Genomic DNA, 24,399 nt, shown 5'->3' on the forward strand with positions numbered 1-24,399 from the left:
AGGCAGCATCCATTGTGTCCTTCTTCCAATGCTGCCCTTCCTGAAGGATTGCTCTGTTAGCCTAGCAGCACCAGGCTGGGAGCAGCATTGCTGTTTGCACCCAAAACAGCCCCAAGGCCAGGCAGGAACCACTTCTCTCAGTGCTAGATGGGGACTTGGGAACAATGGCAGTCTTGAAATTAGCCTTGTGGCCATCTTTGGAGGTTGGACTGATTTAGAAGCCCGTGCACATGTCATAGGACAGGCGATGCCATGAATGACCTGGAAGTTGAAATCTACCTGGGAAGGAGTGTGTCCCTCCCATCACACACATCCATTTGAGTCTAGTCAGACAAAGGGGGCTTAATCTCTGATTTGCAAAGATTCATCAGGTTAGTGGTGAGATGCAATTTTGTTGTTCCTCAGGAATTTGGTATGCTTTGTGTGCGTACTTCTGACTCACGTTCGTTGGGTTCTGTGGGAATTGAACTGCTAGATGCAAAAGGTGGTATGGGGAGTTCTTCACCAAAATGTTAAGAAAGGCAGAAAAATGGAAGGTTTGAACTTTCTTGGAGGCTGAGCCAATATTCAAGGATATGGAGTAGGAGGAAATTACTGATATCAACCACAAGGCTCTTTTGATCCGCTGCACCAATTCTGGTGTGTGCAGAGAAGTTACACATGGACTTCTCTGGGTGAGCACTGAGGTGTGTATTAGAGGCACACAGAAACTCCAGGGAGAGCTGCCTGAAGCTGCTAACAAGCTTGTCTTTCTGGCATGCCCATCTCATAGACCTTTGCAAACACACAGAGCATTCATCTGAGGATGCAGAGATGCGTATTCCAGCAAATCTATTATAGTCTGCCGTGGATACTAAACAAGAAATTCTTGAACAACTGGAGGTGGGAGGTCTTCAACATTTTCCATCGTAAATGTTAATGTATGTAGCAGACAGAAGGAGTATTATATAAAAACTGAAGACTTTCACATTTTTCTGGTTCTGACCTATGGCAAGGAGGCTGATATTTGCATTATTTCCATGGTATTTTTGTCATAAGGGAGAGTTGAAGGCAAAGACTTAGAAGATTTAAAGTTGAAGCAATTTTTTGCTCTGAAAGTCTGATTTTAAGTGAAAACCCATTTAAAAGTAGAAAGGGGTGAAATCAAGAAGTGTCAGAGTATAAACATTTTTTTATTATAATTAAAACTTCTAGTTGGAGGCAGTTATGTCCAAACTTTTCTGAAACATTTTTTCAATAAGAGACACCATTATAAAATGCCAAGTTTCATTACCTTGATTGTGAGAGTGTTATTATAATTTTATGAGGCCCAAAAATATCCCAAATACTTCACAGAAAAGGCAGAATACAAGTTCTCTGTCATAAAGAATGTACAGTTTAAAAGTGAGGCTTACATTAACTGTTTTAAAAGATAATGAGTAATTTTCTGAATCATTGGCTGTAGTATATCTGAAATTTTAGCACTGATAAACCCTCTTATGTTTTCCTGAGACATGCAGTGGAGCATAAATATAATGTAAAAGACTTATGCCAGGGGGACAAACTTGTTTATGGGCATGCACTGAAAGAGATTGTAATAATGTCTTACTGGGAAGCTCCTGCATAGACTTAGACCGTGGGCAGGTCTCCTACATATGCATGAGTCAGGAGAAGATATTGCCACCTGTGAAAAGACAAGCAACGTTTGCAGTCTCTTCACTTCCAGTTTTCTCCTGTAGCATGGCTGCAGCCTTGTTCTCCTTACGACTCTCTTAATTTAGTGATGATGATGTACCAAGAAGTTTCAAACCAAGAACTTTCATGCTGGCCTCCTGTACAGTGGTAATGAGATCTAAAAAGAAAAAACTTGGTTTTTGTCTTCTGTTCAGTTGCTTTTTACATTCTGGTAGAGGTTGTTCCAGACATTTTCCATTTGCGCTTGGTGCTCTGCATTGAAAGTGTAATTTCAAGCCAGAATGGGTTAAGTTCCTGTGATTGTTCATGTTCTCACTCTACTGGTGAATTATATGAAGAGGGATTCAATTAGTCCTTTGAAGCTGTGTATTTTCTTAACCCATTGGAACAATTCATGATTTACAGTCCCTTTGCAAGCTGACATTCATGGCTTGAAGTAATCTTAGATTTTGTTGGGTTCCTGTCCAGAATGTCAGAAGCTTCAGGATGGGATTTCCAGTTTTGGAAACAGGCATGAGATTCCCATTCATCCTTTTTCTCTGAACAAATTCTTATTCCTGGAAACTTATAGGGTGAGGTCTTCTGCTCAATGTGAGCATGGAATAGGTGAGCCTGACTACAGCCCATTAATGTCAAAAAGAGATGCTGAAGTGAAATTGAACACAGCCAGTAAAGACTGTAATCAATAAGTAAAAGCATTTGTGCTGTTTTATTCAGCCTTATAAATAAAATATGCGGGTATATGGTATATAGGACATACAACCATTATGTGCTTTATGACTTTGTGGGCATATGCATGAAGATATATAAGCAATACCAACTAGAAAAAGAAAATAAGTGTAAGGACTGTCTAGTTGCACCACCTCTCTCCCTCTCTCCCTAATTTTATTTCTCTGCCCACTTTAACCAGATCTGCAAAATACAGCATTTCCTACAGTGACAGACTGCCAACTGGATAAGTTTTACACCAGTCACAAATTTCCTTCATCCTACATTCCATAGTTAGCCCTATGTCCCTTTAGGCAGTAACCCTAATATTCTGCATGGAAGTCCAAGAAGAAAGTTTCTTTCTCTCAGCTCTCCATGGTTTCATTCTAGGGAGAACAGTTAATAATATCCTTTGTCATATTCTGATTTCACTGATTCGGTCACTTGGGTTCCTCCACCCCTTGTCCTTTCTCTGATCCTCTGCACGTGTCTATGCTTATTGTGATAAAGCCTTTAGTCAGACAACATTGTACCCTCATTTTTTGTCCTTTAATTTTTTTCATTTTTTGAGGTGTAGCTTTTTTATTGCAATAGCATTTATATTCCAGGTCAGTCACTCTCAGAGCAAATGAAATGAGCATTCTGGTAGCGGATGCCAGTAGGCTGTCTCAAGTCTTCCTCCTCATGTCACAATGCCGTCAATTATACTTGGGTTCATCACTTAATGCAAATAAAAAGAAACCAAATTATTATTTTTTTAATGTTCCCAGAAGGAAAAACTCAGAATAGGGGCATTGAGACATACTCTGACTTACTGTGGAGGTTCTAGGCCTTTAGCATCTCCTACTATATTGTAAAACCAGAAATATGTGTCCTGTTGTTTGATGAACACATGGCCATGGAGCAGTCACTTTTCTTAGAAGAGCAGGAAAATCTGCTTTACCAGTTCACTCTTGAAATTCTTCCTCTTGAAAAGAGTGTAGCACTGTGCTGTGGTTATTCCAGCATCACTACTGTTTAAGCAGCATATTTGTAGCTTCCAGTATTGCAGCTGCTCACGCCTTCAGCTGCATTTTCAGGACTTGGAAAGACAATAAGGAGGAAAAAATGTCTGTGTAGGAGGTACAATTTTCCAGATCTGTTCAGATTTAATATTGTCTTGGAGTAATGAGGAGCAGATGAATGCTAACAACATGATTTTCGAAGTCCCCTTTTAGTGAAGCAGCTTTGCAGGGAGCTGTTTGTCCACAGTGCCTTTAGAGACCACTGGACATACTCAAGGTGATTTAGATAAACCACCAGGTAAGCAGGAATCACTCAATTTTACCATCAGAAGAGAAGTTTGTTCCAGTTTGATTGCCCTTAAGAGTTCCTTTTTTATATGTCTTCTGTTGATTGATTTAAGAAAGATTTTGCTTATTGTTAACTTTATGCAGTGCTTTAGCACATTGTACAACCCAGACATGACCAGCTTCTTCCTCTTAGGACAGCACTCTTTAAAGAGAAATAATTAAAAGGATATAGCTCTTGTACCACCTTGATTTGTACATTCTGCTGTTATTTAGTTGTTCTGTTACTCTGCTGCTGATCTCTGGTGGCTGGTGTGCACCCCAAAGGTGTTAGGTTGGTACCAGCTCAGGGCTCATTATCCTTTTTGTTGTATGTCAGAGGCATCTCAAAGGCGGATGGGAATGGCATCAGGCTGAAGAAAGAGGGGTCACACGTAATTATGAGTTGTGTATACTTGCAAGACCTTCATGGCAGCAGGATGTATCAGTCCTTTCTCAATAAATCTCTCCTTTCACTCCCTAAGTCTGGCAAACTTCAGTTTAAACATGAGAAAATGCTGCTGCTGACAAAGCTCCTTAGCAAGGTGTTTATCTGGGGTAAATGCTTGCCTCAAAGTAAAAATATGAGTCCAAATGCAGTGTTCTTCACATGGCATAAAACCATGTACAAAGAAATTCAGGGTCAGCTGAGATTAAAATTAATATCAAAAAGTGGTTGGAGAGATACTATCAAGTTCTACCTGCCCATCCAAAGAAACTGCCTTCCCTGTGACTTCATTTTTGAGGTCTCAATTGTCCCATGCTTATGATTAGAGACAGGAGATAAAAGGGAAAATAACCACTCACATGTGCTCAGATGTCATTTTAAAATTTGGTATACTCAGGATGTTTTACATTTTGGAATATTCTTGTTTACTAGAGCTGCCTAGACAATGCCAAGCTGCCCAGATTTAGGATTGTAATGGCACTGCTTGAAAACAGGCCCAAAGGCCCCAAAAAACAACTGTGAAGGGAAGTCCTGAAAGGGCCACGAAATTCCATAATTGAGTTCTGAAACTAATCTATAGCTGGTAAGAATAAGGAGGAGACTTCCTGGCTGGGAAGACTATCCCTATTAACTTGCCATCAGGCTTTTTGCCCATTTCTGTGGAGCAGCTGGTGCTGTCTGCAGCAGAGATGTGACACCGGAAGATGGATGGACAACTCGATTAGTCGCTGTATCCTCTTCTTGCATTTCTGTGAAAATGGTGTTCACATTTAGAGGCATTCAAGGACAGTCTGCAGTCCTGAAATGGACACACTCCTTTGAGAGACGTAAATTGGATAAGGCAGACCAGGGAGAGTCCATCTTAGCTTATGTATTTATGTTAAGCTTATGCCAACAGTGAGTCTTTTTTTTTTTTTTTTTTTTTTGTATTCAGCATCTTTTTTCATTTGTGATGGAAGAATGATCCCATAAGAAAAATTAAGTGTTGGTCACTCATTTCACAGCTGGCCATGGTCTTCTTTCTGAATAATGAGTGAGGCTTGTTTGTGGTGGGACTTGCGCCTTTTCTCTCAGAGGCATCATACATTTTTATTTTTCTGTTTGCTAAGATAGCTACAGTTATCATTATTGCTTTTTAAAATAATTCTGACAAGCACTAGCATTAAAATTAGATTACATTACTTTAAAATAATAAGGTCATCTGCAGAAAAAATGTTTGGGGAAAAGAAAATGTCAGAATAAATAGCCAATTTTCACAAAGAAGACAGACAGATGGTTCACTCATTAGCAATAGGTTCCTGAAATGCCCTCTCCTGCTTCTCCTTTATTCTGTAGCTGAGCACCCTACTGTTTTGTAGATCAGTGTCTGAGGAGCCAATTGCTTGTCCTTAGAAACTTTAAATTGAATCCTGTGATTGCACAGTATACAGGAGAGCATGGAGTGAGCTGGTTGACCTTCTGTTAGATGGATGGGGATTAATCAATCATCTCTTGGGCAGAAAACCCCTGGGAATCCAGCAAGAGCTTCAAGGGCCCAGGCCAGCATGGGACTAATGTCAGACTTTGGTCTGCAGATAAGATGGGAGAGTGTTTTGCTATTCTTGTGATGTGGAGATTACAGACAGACAGGACTGTGCATTTCCCTACCAAATGATGTGATTGACTAACACACTCTCTTGCTTTTCCAGAAGTGGCTTGGAAGAACTGGTAAGACATGGAAAAGTGAATTTAGTTATGGACTAGATGAAGAGCAGCTGGGATAGGCTTTAGCCTCATTAATTGTTAGAGTCATAGAATACCTTGGGTTGTAAGGGATCTATAAGAATCATCAGGTCCTACTCCCAGTTCCTCACAGGACCACCTAAATCTAAATTTTATTACTAAAAGTATCATCCAGATACTCCTTGATCTCTGACAGGCTTGGTGCCATGACCACTTCCCTAGGGAGTTTGTTCCAGGGGTCAACCACTGAAGAACCTTTTCCCAGTGTCCAATCTGAGCTTCTCCTGATGCACCTTGATTCCATGGTTGGTCATAGAGTTACTTCCAAATATAAATGTGGTTTAAGTGTTTATTTTCTCTTAGTGCCAAGTAGTCCCCGCTGCTGTCATGCCATTCTTTCCACTTACACAATCCCCTGGTTGTTCTTGCTTTTGTCACTTGGTTTGCCTTACAACTGATCTCTTCTTGGGGTTTTCCCTCATGGGGGTTTCCAGACTGCAGACCTTTTATTTCCTGGGCTACACCTTTGCTATGCATGAAGAGCTGGGGTTTTTTTGTGGGTGTCCTAACCTTTGCAACCCATCCAACCCTGGGAGTTGGACGCTACAAGCTGTTGGGAAGCCACTGGTAAAGTTAGTAAAAGAAGTGACTTGAAAAAAAAAATCCTCCACCCAAAGCAGCCTTTATGGTCTCACATTGAAAAGTGGAGGTCACCAAGGATGCACAGAGTTCCCAGTGAGAACATGCTCCTTTTCCACTGTGGCATGCCTGTTTTTCTGCTGGAGTCTTCATACCAGTTCCTGCCTCTTTTAATGGCCTCAACATACTGCTCTTTCTGAAGGTCCTTGTCTTTTTTCAGAGCTTAAAACAGGGAGAGCTGAGCAGTTCTGTCCTCAGAGCCACAGCTGAGAAGTAGCCCCTCAGAGCTATAAAAAAAATATATATTTTTTGGCAAAGGTCTTATCTCTGCTGCCACTTTTTAACTTTCCTCTCTGATTTAATGGTCACATTCAAGAAGACAGCAGTAATCAATGACATAGAAGAGCAGAACTGCACACACTGACCAGAAAGGTGTAAACCTTGCACATTCCCATTTTAACCCAATGAACCCCATCCCTGTGGCAGCAGCTGTGCATGTCATGCCTGGCTTGTGCCAGGTTGTGCCTGAACACCGATGCTGAATTTGGCTCATTCCCAGGATACCCATCACACTGCCACAACGTGAAATAACATGTTTGCAGTGTGGTGGAACATCAAATGGAATCAAAGAATAAGTTGTGACTGTTGTTTGTGGAACTGTGGAACTGTCTAAGGTATATTTATTTTCAATACTTGCGTGTTTTTTAATTCATGACAAATTATATGCAGGTTTTATCCCAGGATAATAAGAGAGAATTTTTCTAAATGCAGCATAAGATAATTACACAACAGTTTATCTTTTAATTCCTATTGCCTGGCAAGTTATCAAGTGACCTTAACTCTAGCTGTTATTCTAAATATGATATGCAGATCTTTTCAAAACACAGATTTAAAGATTAATCCTTGCAAAGATTTAATCCTTGCAAAAATTCTGTGAGGTACATACATGAACAAACTGCACTCTGGAAGTTAGACCCTACAGAAATTGGTGTTAAACAAAAGCTCAACATTCTTGTTTACCACATCCATGTTTGCATCTGCTGCTTTGAGAGGCTGCAAAGAAATCTTAAATTGTGACCTCTCTTGCAGAATAAACTGCTTGTTCTTATCCAAAGTGCGTGTAGTCCCAGGACATTTTTCCTCCTTTTTCTATGTGCCTGCCTGACCTTTGCAGTTGAATTTTGGGATTCTGCTGACTGTGCAGCCTCTTCAAGGCTCTTCAATTTTAGGGGCTGTTTGCATCATAAATATCCAATCGTAGGAAGAGAAAAAAATCAATATCACTTTTCTTCATTTAGCAGCTTTTTACAACTGTGCACAAAGACCCAGACACATTTGCACAAACATCCGAGCATAATGAGGTTTAAAGCTCATGATTTGAAGAAATTTGCATCAGCAGTGTGGGCTCTAGGGCTACTTTGTTGCTAGTTGCCCTTTTTTGTTTGTCAATATTCAGCTGCTGTGTCATGTGGGAGAGAACAAAGAAGCTTCAATGGAGTCTGAAATTTCAATTAATCTCTCTGAGGTGAAACACTGACAGATAGGAAATCAACAGAAAGAGCATAAGGAAATAAAGCAGTAAAAAATTGCCAGAAAAGCTGAAAATACCACCCTGTCTCTAATGTGGGTGTAGCCATCTGACTGTATACTACCAAGCCAGTATCCTAAGAAACACCTCAAAACTGCATTTTTTGTGTTATTTTGTTTTTATTTTAAAAAGACTGAAGTAACCAAGTAACAATGTAAGAGCTAGTGATCCTCTTAAAAACTGTAACCCCTTAGGTGACATTATTGCACTGTTGTACCCAGAATATTTTTTCAGGAAAGGACTGGTTGGGTTTTAGATTCTGCTTTCATGATCAGTGTTTGAGAGAAAAAGGCTTTTGAATCAAAAGATTTGAACAGAAACATTCAGACTATAAAAGCCTATATGCATTCACATTCTTTGTTAAAATCCAGCCAAAAGGAAAATACTGCCTTTGGAGCTTATTCCCACATTAGGCCCCATGTAGTTTCTTGCTGTGAAATGTATCCAGAAGTGCTGTTCTGCGCTGGGAACGTGTTAATGCAACAGCAGCACTGGGGACATTGCTCCCTGCATGCAGCGTGCAGGGACACCTGGCATCGCTTCTAATCTCCAATCTTCTGGTGTTAAAGCCTTGTTATTCTTAAGGAAATCAGAGCCCCCTGGCATCTGATTTCATGGAGAAAACTCTTTCCAGAAAAAAAAAAATAGGAAGAAGAGCAGTTGGTTCAGAGGAAATCTTGTCAAAGCTGTTTTTAAAAATATTTAGCGTAACTACAAGCAGTTGGTGGCCTGGAGTATTTTCTGCAGACTATTTGCAGACAGTAATTGTGAAGTTTTAAAAGTCTTCCACTCCCTCAACCCTTACCCTGGGCTCAGCCCTTACCCTGGGCTCAGCTCCTTAGCATTGGCTGGCCTCACAGGTTTGTTGTGTGACTGAATATTTCAGCCTGGGGTCATAATGAACACGTCCAGAGCTGCTTGTGAGAACTGAACAGTCCTACATGTGAGCTTGTGGGGACGCTCGCTGGGTAAATTCACACTTACCATGAAAAGCCACACAGAAGTTAGAGGGCAGAGGAAAGAAAGAAGAGCCTGAAGAGAAGAAAGGCAGGACCAGAGGAGAGCGTGTCATTCAGAGGAGCTGTGTGAAATCTGACAAGTGTGCATAAATATTGGGCCTGCCCATAATAGGGCTGTGATTCTGCAGTTCCTACAGGGGTGAGGTCAGTGGGATGCCTTGCCTGGCGAATAATGAACCGCTCACATCAATAGGTGCAGCACCACTTTGGAGCATGAATAGCTGCAGTGAATGCTAGAGATTCACTTTGCTCTGCAGAAATTGAAAGGGGTATTGAATTTCAGTTGGGGGTGGATCAGGTTTTTTAGTTTTATTTTGATATTATTTTTCTCTCATTTGTGGCCAAAACCCTTTTTATGTCTCAGTGTTCCTGAATGGTGTTGATGAAGTTTTGTTTTTAAGGAGAATCCCTGCTAAACCATTTGGAAGGAATGTAGAGACTATTTTTTTCATCTTGCAGTGTCTGCAAGGCACTGCTGCAAACATAGCAACAAACGATAGAGTGCACACTGGGCTGTAGAGAGCCCAGTGGCAGAAAGTGAGGTTAAAAACTTTAAGTATTTTCTTTAAGCACCAGTCAGAATCAATCATTTGCTATTCCTAAAGTGTAGTTGTATCATTATTACCTGAAAAATGAGGAGGAGATTTCAGATAAGTGTATGCCCTCTAATAAAAGTGGTAATTTGTTCCTCTTAGAATTTAAGGCTGCAACAAACCTTCATTCTATTTCTTTAATTTCTAATCTATTTTCTTATAAGGCTAGAGTATTTAGCTAAAACCTGCCATTTTAATGTTGACAGTTAGGGAAATTAATAGGCAAAATCCGAAGGGGATTCAGCCAAATGAGTTTCAGTTCCAAGTCATTAACAATAATTATGCCAATGACAGTTTTATTTTGCGTAATTCTAGATCTACGTTTACTTCAAGTTTCTTTGTCTCCTTCTGGGGCAGAGACTGCTTTCTCCAGTTTTCCCATGTAAATGAAAACATGTTATAAATTCATACTCTAGTTATATGCAAAATAAGGAGAAAATAGGAAAACCAGATTAGGAAATTGGGTGTCATTCAGGTGTGGCCAGGAAGAGCTTTTCCTGCACTGACAGGTGAGCCGAGTAGCATGGGGACATATTTGTATATGGGACGGGAAAAGTGCTGTGTGCCTGTCTCAGATCCGCTTGTTTTTTATTTAACTTCATGTCCCTTTAGTGAATTTGAAGACATGCAAGTGTTGAACAGTCAATATTTTTTCATGGTGTTTTTGTGTATGCTGCAAACTTTTCCCTCATTCATTTCCTTCACCTTCTATTTCACCTTCTTCTATTTTTTTGTCCTGGTTTTGGGCTCTTTTTCGAAGAGCTGCTGTGAATCTCTGAGGGCTTTCACTCCTCACTTACTGATGCCAATAAGCAGAGTCCAATGTCCCCCTCAGGACAAGAGTACTCTACTCCCTGCTTTGCATTAAGAGGCAAAACTCTGCCAAAGATGGGGGAGAATCAGTGTCTGGAGAGAGACACCTGGGCTTTGCCACGCTTTAGAGATTTACAGGGAGAAAAAGAGGGTGCTTCTCCATTTCTCTTTATCTCATGGGTGGTTCTCCATTTCTCTTTATCTCAGAGCTCCCTTCAGGAGCCTGGCAAGGTAGGGCAGCCAAGGAAGGAGAAGTAAGTAGTGAAAGTGATGCCAGCTGCTAATTGCCTGTGGTTTTATTTTGTCTGTCCCTTACAATATTTTAGGTGCCATGACTGGTAGGATCTTAGGAAAAAGCTTACAAAAGGATCCAGGGACTTCAGGTTTCTCAAGCAAGCAAAAAATCACCACACTGAGACTTCTAAGAACAGACTAGAAATGAACATTTTATCAAAATCCTCCATAACACCTATAATCATGTAAAATTTGCCCTGTTAATGAGCAGGCACATGGGAAGATCAGTCCCACAAGCAGTTTTATTCCCCTTACTTCTGGGCCATTAGGCAGGGCTTGTACCCAGGTAGCAACCTTAAAATGCCTGCTTTAGCACCACCAAGAATTCAAATTATGTGGTTGTTTTGCTGTGGGAATCCTTAACACAGCTATTTTTGCCCTCACTTGAAGCACTGACACAGCAGTAAACTTTGAGGGTGGGCCATCAGCTAAAAAAATCTACCTATGAGGAGATGCTTTTTCCAGGTGGCCAAAGAGGCAGAAAGAAAGAGCCAGCAATGAATTAAGTGGTAGAGAGAAACAGTCTTCGTGTTTTAATTAGAAAAATGAAAAGTGAAATAATTTCCTCACAGTAATAGTTTCTGTCATCTGAGAAATAATGATCTAAAAAAAATTGTTGGTTTCTGCCAGTCCTTCTTCAGGGCTGTCATTATTCACTCTAATGCATACATATTATTCATAGTCATTATTCTCCTGCAGCCAGGCTGATGTAAAGCCTATTCTGCTGTTAGCTGCCATGTTTCAGTTCAAAAGCTCTTCCACTCATCTAGCCCAGGCATTTCCATTTTGTTATTCCTGGGAGAGTAAAAGCTTTTTGTGAATTCTTGCATTGACCAGTGGTAGAGAAAGAATATTTAGCTCATGGTTTGAAGTTTTCCTTCTTTTTTTCCCTTTTTGCTTTACTTTGCTAGTCAGAGAAAAAAGGTGAAGATTTATCAAGTCCCTTATCAAATCTGCGCTTGCTTTTTCTTCAGGCTTTGTAGAATAATCCTAGATTTGTATCCTCGCCTGTCAGACCTTGGTAGGACTTCAGGATGTGACCTGATCACCTCCTTTCATCAGGCATCCCTGCTGCCTCACTTTTAATCACAGCAGAACAACAGTAATCATGGATTAGTTGTTCCTAATTAGATACCTCTCTGCAGCAACCCCTGAATGATGCCCGGTCTCCTACAAACTCCTGTTTCAGTGGAGACAATGAGAGCCTTATGCTGCCTGAGGCCTTAGTCCAAGCCTCACTGAAGTTAATGAAAATGTGAGATTTTTTTTTTTTTTAAAGGCATTAAGAAAGTACAAATGGGTATGATTTTGGCACAGAATTAATTTCCACTCTTGTATCTGGTATTTAGCCATTTGTATATGGTAAAATCCTGTACCTCATATGCTGATTTATAGTAAGAAAATCAAAGTGCTACTTTGTGTTTTGGTTAAGAAGTTTAAAAAAAGGGTATTTCCCCTGATTATCTTCCCAGCCTGCAGTCCCCAGCAGGAGCTGCTTTGCTCTACCTGAATGCTTTGCAAAGCCTTCCACATATGAAGCGGTTCCTAGGAGTAGGCAAATCAAATACAAAGCACATCAGGATGTTCCTGCTCTGATGTGCTTCAGCATGAGAAGTGCACAGAGATTAGAAGGTCTTTGGAGTTACAGTCTAAAAATGAGACTTATCAGAAGCTGGTTTGGAAATCATCTTCAGAAACTTCTTTTACTAGGCAGCAACAACAGCAAGCTCTGCAAAGGGGTCCGTAAGCTCTTCCCACGTGTGTTGGTGTGTGGTTAACACCAAGGACACACTGGCTGGCATCTTTTTTTCAGAGACTGGTGAAGTCAACAGTGCTGCTCACCTTTTTCATATTTTATCCTGTACTTGGGGCTGGACCCATTAGCTGTGAGTCTTCATTTGTTATCATAATAATTTCATGATAAAAGTACCATGTGCAGTGTGACTAGGGTTACAAATTCATTCCCTCAAAAGAGGAGGAATGGTACAAGTTTCCCAATATGCCTGACAGTGCAGACATGGTCCCTTCCTGCTCAGTCTTGGGACTGGTCATGGCTGTAGGGGCCTTGCACTGCTCTGGTGGATCCTACAATTTCTGGAAGGTAGAAGGCATCTTATCCAGAAGCAGCTCCTGAAACCAGCCCTGGGTGTGTGACTGCTGCTCACCCCACACAAGAGCATGAAAATGTGGTATGATTATTGTTTGGTTGGTTGGTTTTGTTTGTTTTTTTTTTTTAAGTGCACCCATGTTACTATTTTAGGCTTCTTATATTTGTTTTGATATTAGCAAGAAAGGCAGAGAGGAAAACAGTGGGATAAGTTCTCAGATAAGTCTGGAAACTAATTCTTTTCCTCATTTAAGGGACTATAAATGGGTCATCCTCTTTTTCCTTCTGTTCTGCGCTGAAAAAGAAAACATATAAAACATTGTCATTTGTAACAAATTTGTATCAAAACAAAGTACAGGACTTAGGCCCCCAGTAGGATGCGTTTGGGGAGGGATGAATGCAACAAAGTTGAAGCTGTGCGTTCCTCCTTTGGGCAAGTGCTGAGCCCCATTGCCTCCTCAGACAGCAGCTCTTTGAAGCACTGAGGCAGTGTCAGGGCACTCAGCTCCCCTGCCAAGGCATGGAAAGCTCTCTGTCCTTCCCAGGTGCTGCAGAGCAAACCAAGAAGCATTATCCCAAGCCCTGCTTTCACCCATCTCTCAGATGTCCGAGACCTTTGAGACCCTCTCTTGGGTCTGGCCTCCCCATGTAACACCCAGTAGTGCACAATTTGTCTTTAATTTTTGGTTTTGTCCACGGACTCAGAGCATCCTTCTGTATCCCGAGGCAGAGGCCCTGAATCCCAGCAAGGAGCTTGAGGCAGCTCATTTTAGGCTTCAAAGCAGCAGTAGCATCAGAGAGTGCAGCCCCTGCACACTTACAGAGCCACCCCAGCTCCCCTAGGCAATCAGAAGAGACTCCCAGGCAATCACAGTCCAGCCCCAGGAGCAGGCAAAATAGTTAAGGGTAACTCAAATGCCTGCACAGGTTGAGTTCTCCTCAGAATCATGCTTCATAACAGATTATTTCACTGTTAGCATTTATGGAATATTTATAATTTTTCTGTGCATTTTTAATTTTAATGTTTGAAGCGCTGTGTTCCCACTTGGGCTTGTCATACTCCTTTCTAAGCACATTTTTGTGAAGTTATATCAACCATGTAGAGTTTTTCATTTGATATTTACAGGGTCGCTGCTGATACATCTTTGTAGACTGGTTTCATTAAGGAACTGCGGATTTTGCAATTATATGAACACCAAACCATTTCTTTCCCTCCTGCCCATTTCCAGCCACAGTCTGGCACATAGGTAGCCTAACACTTTTCTCCCATGAAGGCAACTCTTCCTTCACTGAATATGCTGGGAGAGTGGGTGGACATTGCACTGACATGCTTGGAGGAGCTCTGTCCCCTTCTTGTCTCTTGTGCCTGCCCTGCTTTCACTGCTTCTGAGTTACAAACACTACACTCTGGCTTGAATTTCATTCCTGTAATTGATGGCCTTGTTCATTGTAGCAGAACTATCTTTATTTAGGCTTGAACTGTGACTCCTGTGGCTTGATGAATATGAATGTCTTGGGGGTGACCCATTACCTAGCAGTAAATATGTGTATGCATTGAATGATCTATAGGAAAGTGCACCACAGGTAGCAGCTATCAAAAGTTTAATAATGTCAGCAGCTATCCAAAAGTGAATTTACTGTCTTTTTGGTCTATTTTTATAACCCCCTTTTTCAGAGTGCAATGTCCTTAAAACTGTGAAATAATAGATGGGCAACCGAGGATTACAAAGACTGTGTGGGATATGTTTGTTGGGGATCATTGAAGTTGGCCTTTAATGTCCCTGCTTCTTTAGAATTTCATTTATTATTTCATAGAAACAGCAAATTACTCGAATCTAGGGGAGATTGAACATGCTTTTTCTGCTCAAGGAAAATTTTCCTTTCCATCCCCAATGTAAAGAACAATCCTGTGGCTGTTGATCTATTAGTGCGGACAGCACAGCTGTTGCGCAGGTGGGAATATCTTTCTCCGCAAAAAGACTTCCAAAACTCTTCTTTTTTTCTAGATTCTGTGAAATTTGCTCTTTAGGCCCATACCTTGAACACTATGGAGATTGCAGAGCTGTGTGTTTTCTCCCTCTCCCAGTTTTGTAAATGGTTGCAGTAACCTCCTGACCTAGTATGGGCTTGGAGCTTTACTCAGCTCCTCTCCTCCCCTTTATCAACACTGTCCAAATCATGTCTAACTCTGCTTTGTCCCCTCACTGTCAAACTCTCCAGTTTGTTCCTCCAGTCCTCAGGAAGTCTGTCCTGATAATGGGACTGCCAGCTAGATAGTATTACTTTCTAAAAGGTTTTGGTGCAGAGAACTAGCAGACTCTGCGACCGGACAGCAGGTGTCTATTCCCTGTGTATACACTGCTTACTTACCCTTCTTCTGGAAAAAACCAGCCAAACAAACAACATTTATGCTTGTAATAGGTCAGCTGTGCTACAGGGTGTGCAGTGACCAGCAACAGATGCTCTCACACTGTGCTCCTTTGGGAATGCAAATTCCCAATCCCATCTCTGAGCACTACCTGGCCTGCAGTCCCATTCAGTAAAGCATTCTGGGGAAGCATTTTTTCATGGAGAACAGGAGGGAAGGACAGTCAACCTCTATTTTTGCGGCAGTTTGCATTTAGCACTGCTGGGTGATGCAGGTGATGCCAAGCAGTGCAAGGTGGATGGTGGATGGCAGGGCAGGTGTGTCAGGGGTGGCTTGTTCTGTCTATTTTGCTCAGACTACTGCAGTGAGAATCATCGCAAGAGAGAAGAAGAAGGCTTTAAAATGGTTTTACAAGTTGTTTCATCTTCTCAGCGAGTTTTACAATGCCTGTTTGGTCTAGAGAGGTGGAGAAGGGAGCCCAAACTGCCACTGCTGGCCAAGGGGCTGGCAGGGTGCCTGCCCTCACAGTGAGGGATGCTGTTTCCCTCTGGGCATGCTGAAGTGTTGCCTGGGCTATGACACAGCAGGCGTGTGTCTTCCCGTGGGGTTTCGTGGCTGACGATGAGCACCATTCCTGTTGCCAAGTTGTTTCAGGACAGGTCTGTTTCTGTGTGTACATAGTGCCCAGCACATTTTTCACGGGCTGTCTGCTAGGGGATTACACTAACGAGGTAATTAGAGGGCTCGGGCAGTGTCAGCGCAGCACATACCACTCGGATTAAGCCAGACTCTTCCACAAGTTCTTTCCAAAGGGGTGCATGTTGACATGGCTCCCTTTTGCAGGCTGGTGCTCAGTCGCTGCAGCTCAGTTGATGTGGAGGAATTTGGGGCGCTGCTCCTGCCTCTGTGCCAGTGGGGAGGAGAGGGCGGGTGGTCCCAGTGATGGTTACCATGGGCATTCCAGGCACAATGTGGTGGGAGCTGGAGCAGCAGAGGGCTGGCAGCAGCCCCCTGCTGTGGTTGGCCTGGATGCCACTCCTGCCTGGCAGGATTTTGAGGGATGTGGTGGCAGTGGTTTCCTCCTCAGGCTCAGGAGGTGCCCAGGCAGAGGGTTAGCACATGTGCCTGTGGTGTGGGGTGAAGGAACGGGCACAGTGTGCTGTGCAGAGCTCCCATTTAACAGCTGCACAAGTGGAAGGGTGACAAGGTTCATCCCCATTCAGAGGGATGTTTGCTCCTGGCACATCAGTGTCACTCTAGTAGTGTAGCAGGAGGGGAAAAAGCAGCACTGTCTGCAATCATCTGCCTGACTTCTTTCTGCTCTCCTTCACCTGAAATAAGACTCCTCCATAAGAAAGAGAAGACTGATCTTAGTGTGTTTTAATTTTCTTTATGTATTGTGACAAAAGTAATAAAATTGCAATAAAATTGCATCTTAACAACATGGGACAGACAGGGACTTTTAAAATATATTTTAATGAATTTAAGAATTTACTAGGAAATGTTTGGGCAGAAGAACTGTGTAAGACAGTGATACACGTTAGTGGCTAGGATCTCAGCTGTCTCTTGCAGGATTTATTTTATTATATTGACAACAATTATCTTTACTATATCTTTTACAAAGCATTTCTGTAATTATTTAGTAATTATTTTATTAATAAGAATTATTATATTGGTTTATGGTCCCCATATCAGCCTCCCCTGACCAAATACTAAGTGAAATGGCTCAGTGTTGTGAGCTGAACACAGAGCCAGCCCAGCTGTCTCCCATCCTCCCAAGAGCTGCTGTCTAACCTTCCAGGGCTTCAGACAGCAGGTGCAACCCTGCTGCTTCCCTCCCCACCATGCTCCCAGACCTGTCACACCACATTATTTGTAAACACCAAGGCAGCTAATATCACAGCCTGCATGTGAAGGGCACCAGGAAGCCACATGAGACAGACAGTGCGGTGTGTTCATAGCAAGAGGCAAAAGAAAGAGGCTCCTATTCATAAGCTTAGCACAATAGAGTAATGCAGCGTTAGGGAAATTTAAGCTGGTGCTGAAAGCTAGTGTGCTTTGCTGCTCTTTTACTCAAGGGATGTCTTTTATCCTGAATTGTAATGCTTATGATATTTCAGACACAGCTTGCTTTGCTAGGTCATGTGAATGATGGATATCACGGTATTTAGAGGTTTCCAGCAAAGGAGACGTACACGGGGATGAATGGAGATACAGATCACTTGCGTCAAGCCCAGCTTTATCAGGAACTGGCGAGATATCTTTTTCAAGGGCCTACAGCAATTGAAAAGCAATTAGAATTTCATTGTACTTTGCAGTCCCATTAACCGTCCTGTAGATATGTACAAGAGTTCACCATGAAAAAGCCGTACTTTCACTGCGCAGCTGTTGAAATACAGAAGAATGGGATGGCAGCAAAGCAGATCTCCAGTCGAATACTTGGGACTTAGAGACACTTCAGGCCTAAAGAAAGAATGGAAAGTTGCCCTGTCCTACCTTGAATAAAGGATATTGCTACAGAAATGGGAAATGTTTCCTTTTCCCAAATGGGCTGGTAACAATAAAGGACAGTGCAGTGTGATAGCTGAAATCTGCCCCTTCCAAAGAAACAGGTTCTGGTCATTGTCCAGGACATGTTTTTTTCTTCTTAGAAGAGTTTGTTTATTCATCACTGATTTAAGAGTGTCAGACCTCTGCAGAAAGGGGTTTTCCCTTTATCTGCAAAACTGGACAAATGGGGAGAACTCTAAATCGGTGAGATGAAGGAGAATCATGCACATCCTCAGTGTCAGAGCCTGGCAAGTCCAAAGCTGCAAAAAGTTAAGAGGGAAACAGCCTTCAGTGGCCAGCAGAGCTTCATTTGTGTGGAGGGGGTTTGCTGGAGAAGGAACATGGAGATCCCCATCCATTTTCATCTCCTGACAGAATCTTCCTATGCAGTCCTGCACAGTGCCTGGAAAATGCTCGCAGTGAAGTGTTCCTGATTAGCGGTGCAGTTAATGAACACTGGTTTGCATCTCTTGGGGATAAATCCACCCTCTGACCATCTGTTAACAAGAGGATCTGGTTTTCTTCTGATTCACGTAGATGCCAAGTAGAATTACCTTCATTTAAACCACTGGTGTTTCTTGGAGAGTAAGTGCTATGAAAAAGTCGGTCCATTGGCAGGATGTCTTGTTGAGTCACATTCTGTGGGGCAGAGATTATGTCTCTCTGGATGGTTTGTTCATTCTTGAACATGAGAGGCCCCAAGAGCTAGCAAGGATTTAGCTCTTGTTATGAAATGCCAATGTGCAGCTCTGAAGCTGTTAGCCTTGCAGTTACTGGTAATCTGCAAGTGGTCTGTTTCACCTACTGCTGGATGTGGAGCAACTGGATTCGGTCAACTGTGCATAATTTTTTAAAATACTGTCAGGTCCCTCACAGGCAGCATCTTCTAATGCATGCAAATGAAAATTGTGATTATCCATTTCAAAGCAATCAGTAGCAAGCCATCATTGGCAGAGAACATTACTTATACAGCTCGTAAGTGCCAGCGATGCTGGTGTATAATTCCTCACACATCACAGTAACAGAAACTGCCTTCAGGGCTGGACTTTCCAACCCAGCCTCTCAGTTTTTGAGTTGCAGACATTGTCACTTCAGTGACTGACTACTGAATTTGCAGGTTTGATGCACATATGATAGCAAGCCCACACTTGCCTGCAGATGTCAGACTGCCACCCAAATTACTTTCTCCTCTCAGCAGCAGTGAATACAGTGACAGGACGGCAGTTCTTAGGGATCTCTTAGTTCTCTCATTTTCCAAATCCTTCTCTACCAACGCCTGTTTGCAGTTCTGTTCTCATCCTACTCTGCACTTGCTTCAGTATGAAATTTGGAGTCTATCATATGTTTACATGTGATTGCTCTTAACTTTAATTTTATTTCCATATTTTTCTCAACCTCAAATTCTAGCGCATTGACTCCTGCTCTCTGTCCCCTCCTTGGGTTTCACTGCTCAGTTTGCAGGACTCTTCTTTGACCTGTTAAAAACAGAATTCACCAGAAAATGCAAATTACCTCTTCCCATCCCTGCTAGGCTCCTAGGGAAAGTAAAAATCATTGTGTCTCTTCCCACTGTTAATAGTGTAGTCCCTACACCCAATCATCTTTTGGGAAGTTTAATTTTTAACACACTGGGCCTCCATACTTTAGCTCTCTTTGGTAGCCAAGAGGTCCATCAACAAATTGCAGTGAAACTGTAGTGGTAGGAAATGTCTGCACAAGTAACCACTTTCTTAAGAGACTCTGTTAACCAAAGGACTAATAAAATCTTGTTTAACCATCATTGAAAGTCTTTTTGCTAGAGAGCCAACCCTGGCTGTTCTCTTGAGTACAGAAAGTAGTATTAAAATGTTCCTTCTAGCATTAATTCATATCAGCTTCTGATGCCACTCTCCTGTACATCAAAGAGAAATGCTCATTTATTGGACCATTTTGAATTTTAAATAATTTAAGCTTGTGGCACATTCCCCTACTTTTAGCAGCAGCAGCCTCTGCCCCTAGCCCAGCTAAAACAGCAGCTGTATTGGTTGGTGTTTCATACACGAGTGCAGCCTGGTCCCATAGTCCTGAAATAGAGATACTGCCTTGTTTTCACATAGGGCTTAGGGGGTTATGGGCAGGCAGTGCCTTGGTGCCATGCTTGTGTTCAAGTCTTCCACTGATAGATGTGAGGGAAGTGTTTCCCTGTAATCCACTGGCAGTCCCCAAAGGTAAATGTTCCTGTCTTTTTCTTACACCGAGGACAGACTCAGCCTAAGGTTGAGTCTCTGCAGTATGGAAATACAAAGCTCCCACCTGAGCACTGATTACCAACTTTTTCTTATGCAAATCCAAACGGCACAGTGTGAAAATGCTTAAAATGAGGCCTCATCTAGGGCAATATGTCACAAACCTGTTAGTCTGGATCTGTGAAATTAATTGTTTCAGTGAGGAGTGGAGCTTACAGTTTTCAAAGCTGGATTGCTACCTACCTGTTTCTCAGCCTGTCATCCATGTTCATATACCTTAATTTTAACTCCCTTCCCCTTGTTTTTGTGTTATATTACACAGCAAAGTCTTTATTACTTTATCTTGCACACCACAGTCCATGTGTCTATATCCCCTAGCTTCTAAAGCTGGATGTGTCTACGTGTAACCTTTTGCCTAGAGGTAAGAGCAAGAGGTTTTTAGCACTTGGCACAAGGCTTTTCATTTCTAGCATAATGAATAGCCATTTGCTACAACTGGGCATAGAGGCCTCTACAGAAATTGATAGCCTCATCCCTGACTCTAAAGGCTTACAAATTAAATGCAGTATCAAGACAACCTCCTTTCACTCAAGTTTTTCTTGCTTGAAGTCACATGGAAAAGAAGTCACATGTGTGGACCAGGGCAATGCCCCATCTCTCTTCAACCAGAATGACCCCTCTTGTGTGCCCCGGAGTGATGTTTTTATCCTGCCTAAGGGTTTTAATATGATGATTTTAGTGTTTAAAGTCTTTTTTTATTGAACTGTTTCAGTATCCAGAAAAAGACATTTCTCTTACTCAGCCTCATTAGTTATAGGAAATCACTGGATTAGAGAGCAGATTAACAAAAATAAACTGTAGTATGTCTTGGGCATATGGTGCTGCGTATGAATGGGTTTTAACTACTTATCTGTGTATAACAAAGAGTAGAAGGAGAGATTTGTCTTAGTGTGCAATAATTATAATGTGCAGTAGCTGCAGAGCTGAACAGACAGAAACCACAAAGACAGGGAAAGCTTTTGGTTCAGATTTGTGTGTGGTGTGTGTGCTGGTCCCCGAGCTCACATCGTGTTTTCTGCCAGCTCATGGCTGGGCACAAGGCTGGACTTAGCTAATTAACAGGATGCCTCTCCCTCCTGTCCCTTCCTCTCAGCTCCTGGTTTGAAGTGCTGGGTCAGTGTGGGTTACAGAGACTGGGATTTAGCCCACCTGACATGGGAGCAGGTGCTGGTCCAGGGACACTGCTCCATCACATGGACCAGAGGAGCAGGGCAACCCCATCTTGCCAACCGTGGGCAACCCATGACAGCCCAGGCTTTAACTCAGCTGGAAATTGTCCTCCACAGAGCAATATGAACAGAAATAATGAATAAAAGGGGCCAGAATATCGGGGTGATCTGGGGAGTATCAGCCTTCAGGCTCTGGGCACAGACAGAGCAACACAGCCTGCTTTGAATTCAAACTCTGCAGTTTCCAGCTTTCTGCCTTTTTTCTCTCTGATATAACTGTTGGTCATCTCAACCTGATAAGTGTCAATTTGATGCCTTTTCTAAATAGGCCCAGCTCACACTAGTTTGGAAACCAGTCTTGACACACAAGTAAACATTGGTAACATCCTGATGGTGCTCTGCCTCTCACTTCTCAGGAAAACTGTACTTTTCCATTTGGGAAATGAGAGGTTTCTCAGAGAAGCAGTGATGATGACATCATTTCCGTGTCTTAAAAATATTTCCTTATAAAGGGATAAAAAGAGTTGCAAAACCAATAAAATCTGGTTTATGAAGTAAATTCAAAAATACCTGGAGAATTATCTGGTGTTATGTGGACTCCTCAATATGTTTGTTAGCACGGATTAGCAAGTAATGTTATGCCACATAGCTTAAACATGCGTGTCCTTGCCTATTTTTTGGGGGGTTGCTTTCCTCTGAGGTTTCCACCACATGTGAGTAAGATTCTTGGACTTCTGCCCTGGATTAATCAAACATTAATCATTGCCCCATGCAAAAAGAAAGTTTAGCCAAAAATTGTGGTGGTCCATAGAAGAAAAGGGGGGTGGGGAGGGGACGACAACGTTACCCCCTCTGTGAAGTTTTAACCGATTTTATTCCTTGTTTTGGTGGGAAATTTTGGGCATTAAAAGATTCTCCGACAAGGGACGGACCATCTTGTTCTTTTAAGGATTATTATGAAAAATTAAATCCCCATTTGTTCAGGAGAATATTCTTTCTTTGTTTCTTTCTCTCTCCTTAATTAATTGTATAGTGGTGAAACCTGCCAAACTTGCAGGGTTTGTATTTAGCTTATCAATAACACAGCATTGCTTCTGTTGCAGAGTTCCCTGAAGAGGAGAGGCAGCAGAGAAATCCACAAAGAAAAAAAGACATTTACCCAGGTATGGTTTCCATGAACGTGCAACTTTGAGCAAAAATCACATGGTACAACTCAAAATTTATTTTTATGGGTTTTGACAGGGCCATCAGGTATATTAACTCGAGTGCAATTAGGCCTTAATCTACTGAGACCTCCCAGAGATAATGTAGAAGCAATTTAGGACAAAAGTGCAGTCTCTAAACTGTGCGGCTTCTCAGGCTCATTGTGCTTGTATCCATTGATTGAATCTGCAGGTTTGCTACAAGAGGAGCAAATCACCTTGCCTCACAAAATAATTGGATCACAGCTTAGGGACTAACTAAATTTGTACACTGTGCCAAAGGTTTTGTGCTAATGAGTGTCTTGGCAGGAATGCAGTTCACACACTGCAGTGACACCTCTCGAGCTCTCATGTCTCCTTTGATCTCCCTGATGTTGCAGGAACTTGTGCTCCCCAAAGCTGAGGTACCTCAGAGAGCCCAAGCTGCCCACTCAGTCTCTCTTTGGACAGGGGTTTTATTGGAATCTCGTTGGTCAGTCCTTCTCAGGAAAGCAGTCTGCCTGGTTTCCTCTGCTTTTTGTGCTGACTGTAGGAGTTAAAGCTTTTCCCAGCACCCGCACAGTTGCTGTTTATAGCCAGGGAGATGGGGATAGTATTTCACCTTGCTGGGAAAGGAGCCAGGAGAGACATTGTGCCTTCATTAGAGAAGGGATGCACTTCCCCTGCTGCCCCCTCTGCAGGCTCAGTGTACACAGCCGAGACCTGGGGTTGTCTAGTCCTAAAGTCCATTGATTTTTAATAGAAACCGTAATAAATCACTACAACATGTTGAACTTGAGAGGGTAGGGCAGGCAGCTGAGTGGGCACACTGGGGGACTGGCCAGTAGCCAGGGCACTTCAGCCTGCTTTCCCAGGACACAGCAGACTGAACTTCCTGGCCAAGATGACACAAGCATGGCTTAATCATACCTTAAAATGAGGCTCTTGCTATGGAGAATTATTTAAGTTGTCAGTCAGGTCAGAGTTTGTTTTTCTGCAAGTATGTAAAATATATGGATGAAGTATATACACATGCCCACACACATGCAAATTACAGATGGAGCTACATGAAGGCACAGTTGTGTCCGTAGGGGTTTGTGAGCAGCACTGTCCTTCCTTTCCTCATTCCTGGAAACACTGTGCAAAGAGAATGGATTCTCATGCTTGCTTCCTCCACCCAAATCCGGGCATTAAGAGCAGCTACAGTTTGCTTTGGAACGCCTGAAAAAGGACTTCATAAAATTACCTTCACAAAATGAACTGAGTAACCAAGTGTGAGCTCAGCACCCCTCACAACAAAGGGAAGGGATCCCAGAAGCCACACGGAGAGAAAATCTTTTACCCACTACACACACATCATATCTCTTGCAGGCCAAGGACTTGGGGTTGGAAATGAAAACCATTGTATCAGCACTCTGCAAGGTGGCCATTCATTTTTCTTCACCAACTCTTTAGGGTAAAAAAGACCCAGAAATAACCTTAAATATTAACATAGCCTAGCCTATATGTACATGCCCTGGCTTTCTCCCAAATCTAGGATATTACCTGTAGCTGTCTCCAAACCCAGGCATCCATTCAGAGGTATTTGCTGGTTGAGATAGGGCACATCACAGCACAGAGTTGACCTGGTCAAACAGATGCCAGGTCCTGGGCATGGCCCACAAGGGTTGGTACAGACACAGCCCAGGAGGTTCAAAATGCTGCTCTTCTGGGACAGATACCTTAAATACCTAGAATGGACACCTATTATATATTTTGTGACTGAGAAGGCCTCAAACTTAGATTCTGTGCCTCCACCTGCATACAGATACATACAGCATGTGGCAAGACTGGTGTTTTTACTTACTGCAAGCTCGTCATGAAAATTAGCTGGAACTTCACACCCACCACAGGGCACACCGAATAAATAATAC

At 42.3% G+C, this 24,399-nt stretch overlaps 1 protein-coding gene across 9 annotated transcripts in view; it reads left to right on the plus strand.

Annotated features, from left to right (window-relative positions):
• Positions 1 to 24,399, plus strand: part of LOC311163506 (microtubule cross-linking factor 1-like) — a 102,195-nt gene that overhangs the window by 32,088 nt on the left and 45,708 nt on the right. For 8 of the 9 annotated variants that reach the window (XM_084222405.1, XM_084222408.1, XM_084222406.1 and 5 more), the window contains exon 4: positions 22,409 to 22,468. In XM_084222405.1, the coding sequence (XP_084078531.1) occupies positions 22,409 to 22,468 (60 nt within the window). Of the gene's footprint in view, positions 1 to 14,807; positions 14,887 to 22,408; positions 22,469 to 24,399 lie in introns of those variants that run through there. The other variant, XM_084222412.1, reaches the window with a different exon arrangement.

The sequence above is a fragment of the Fringilla coelebs genome (assembly GCF_963513975.1).
Source record: "Fringilla coelebs genome assembly, chromosome: 1".
NCBI lineage: Eukaryota > Metazoa > Chordata > Aves > Passeriformes > Fringillidae > Fringilla > Fringilla coelebs.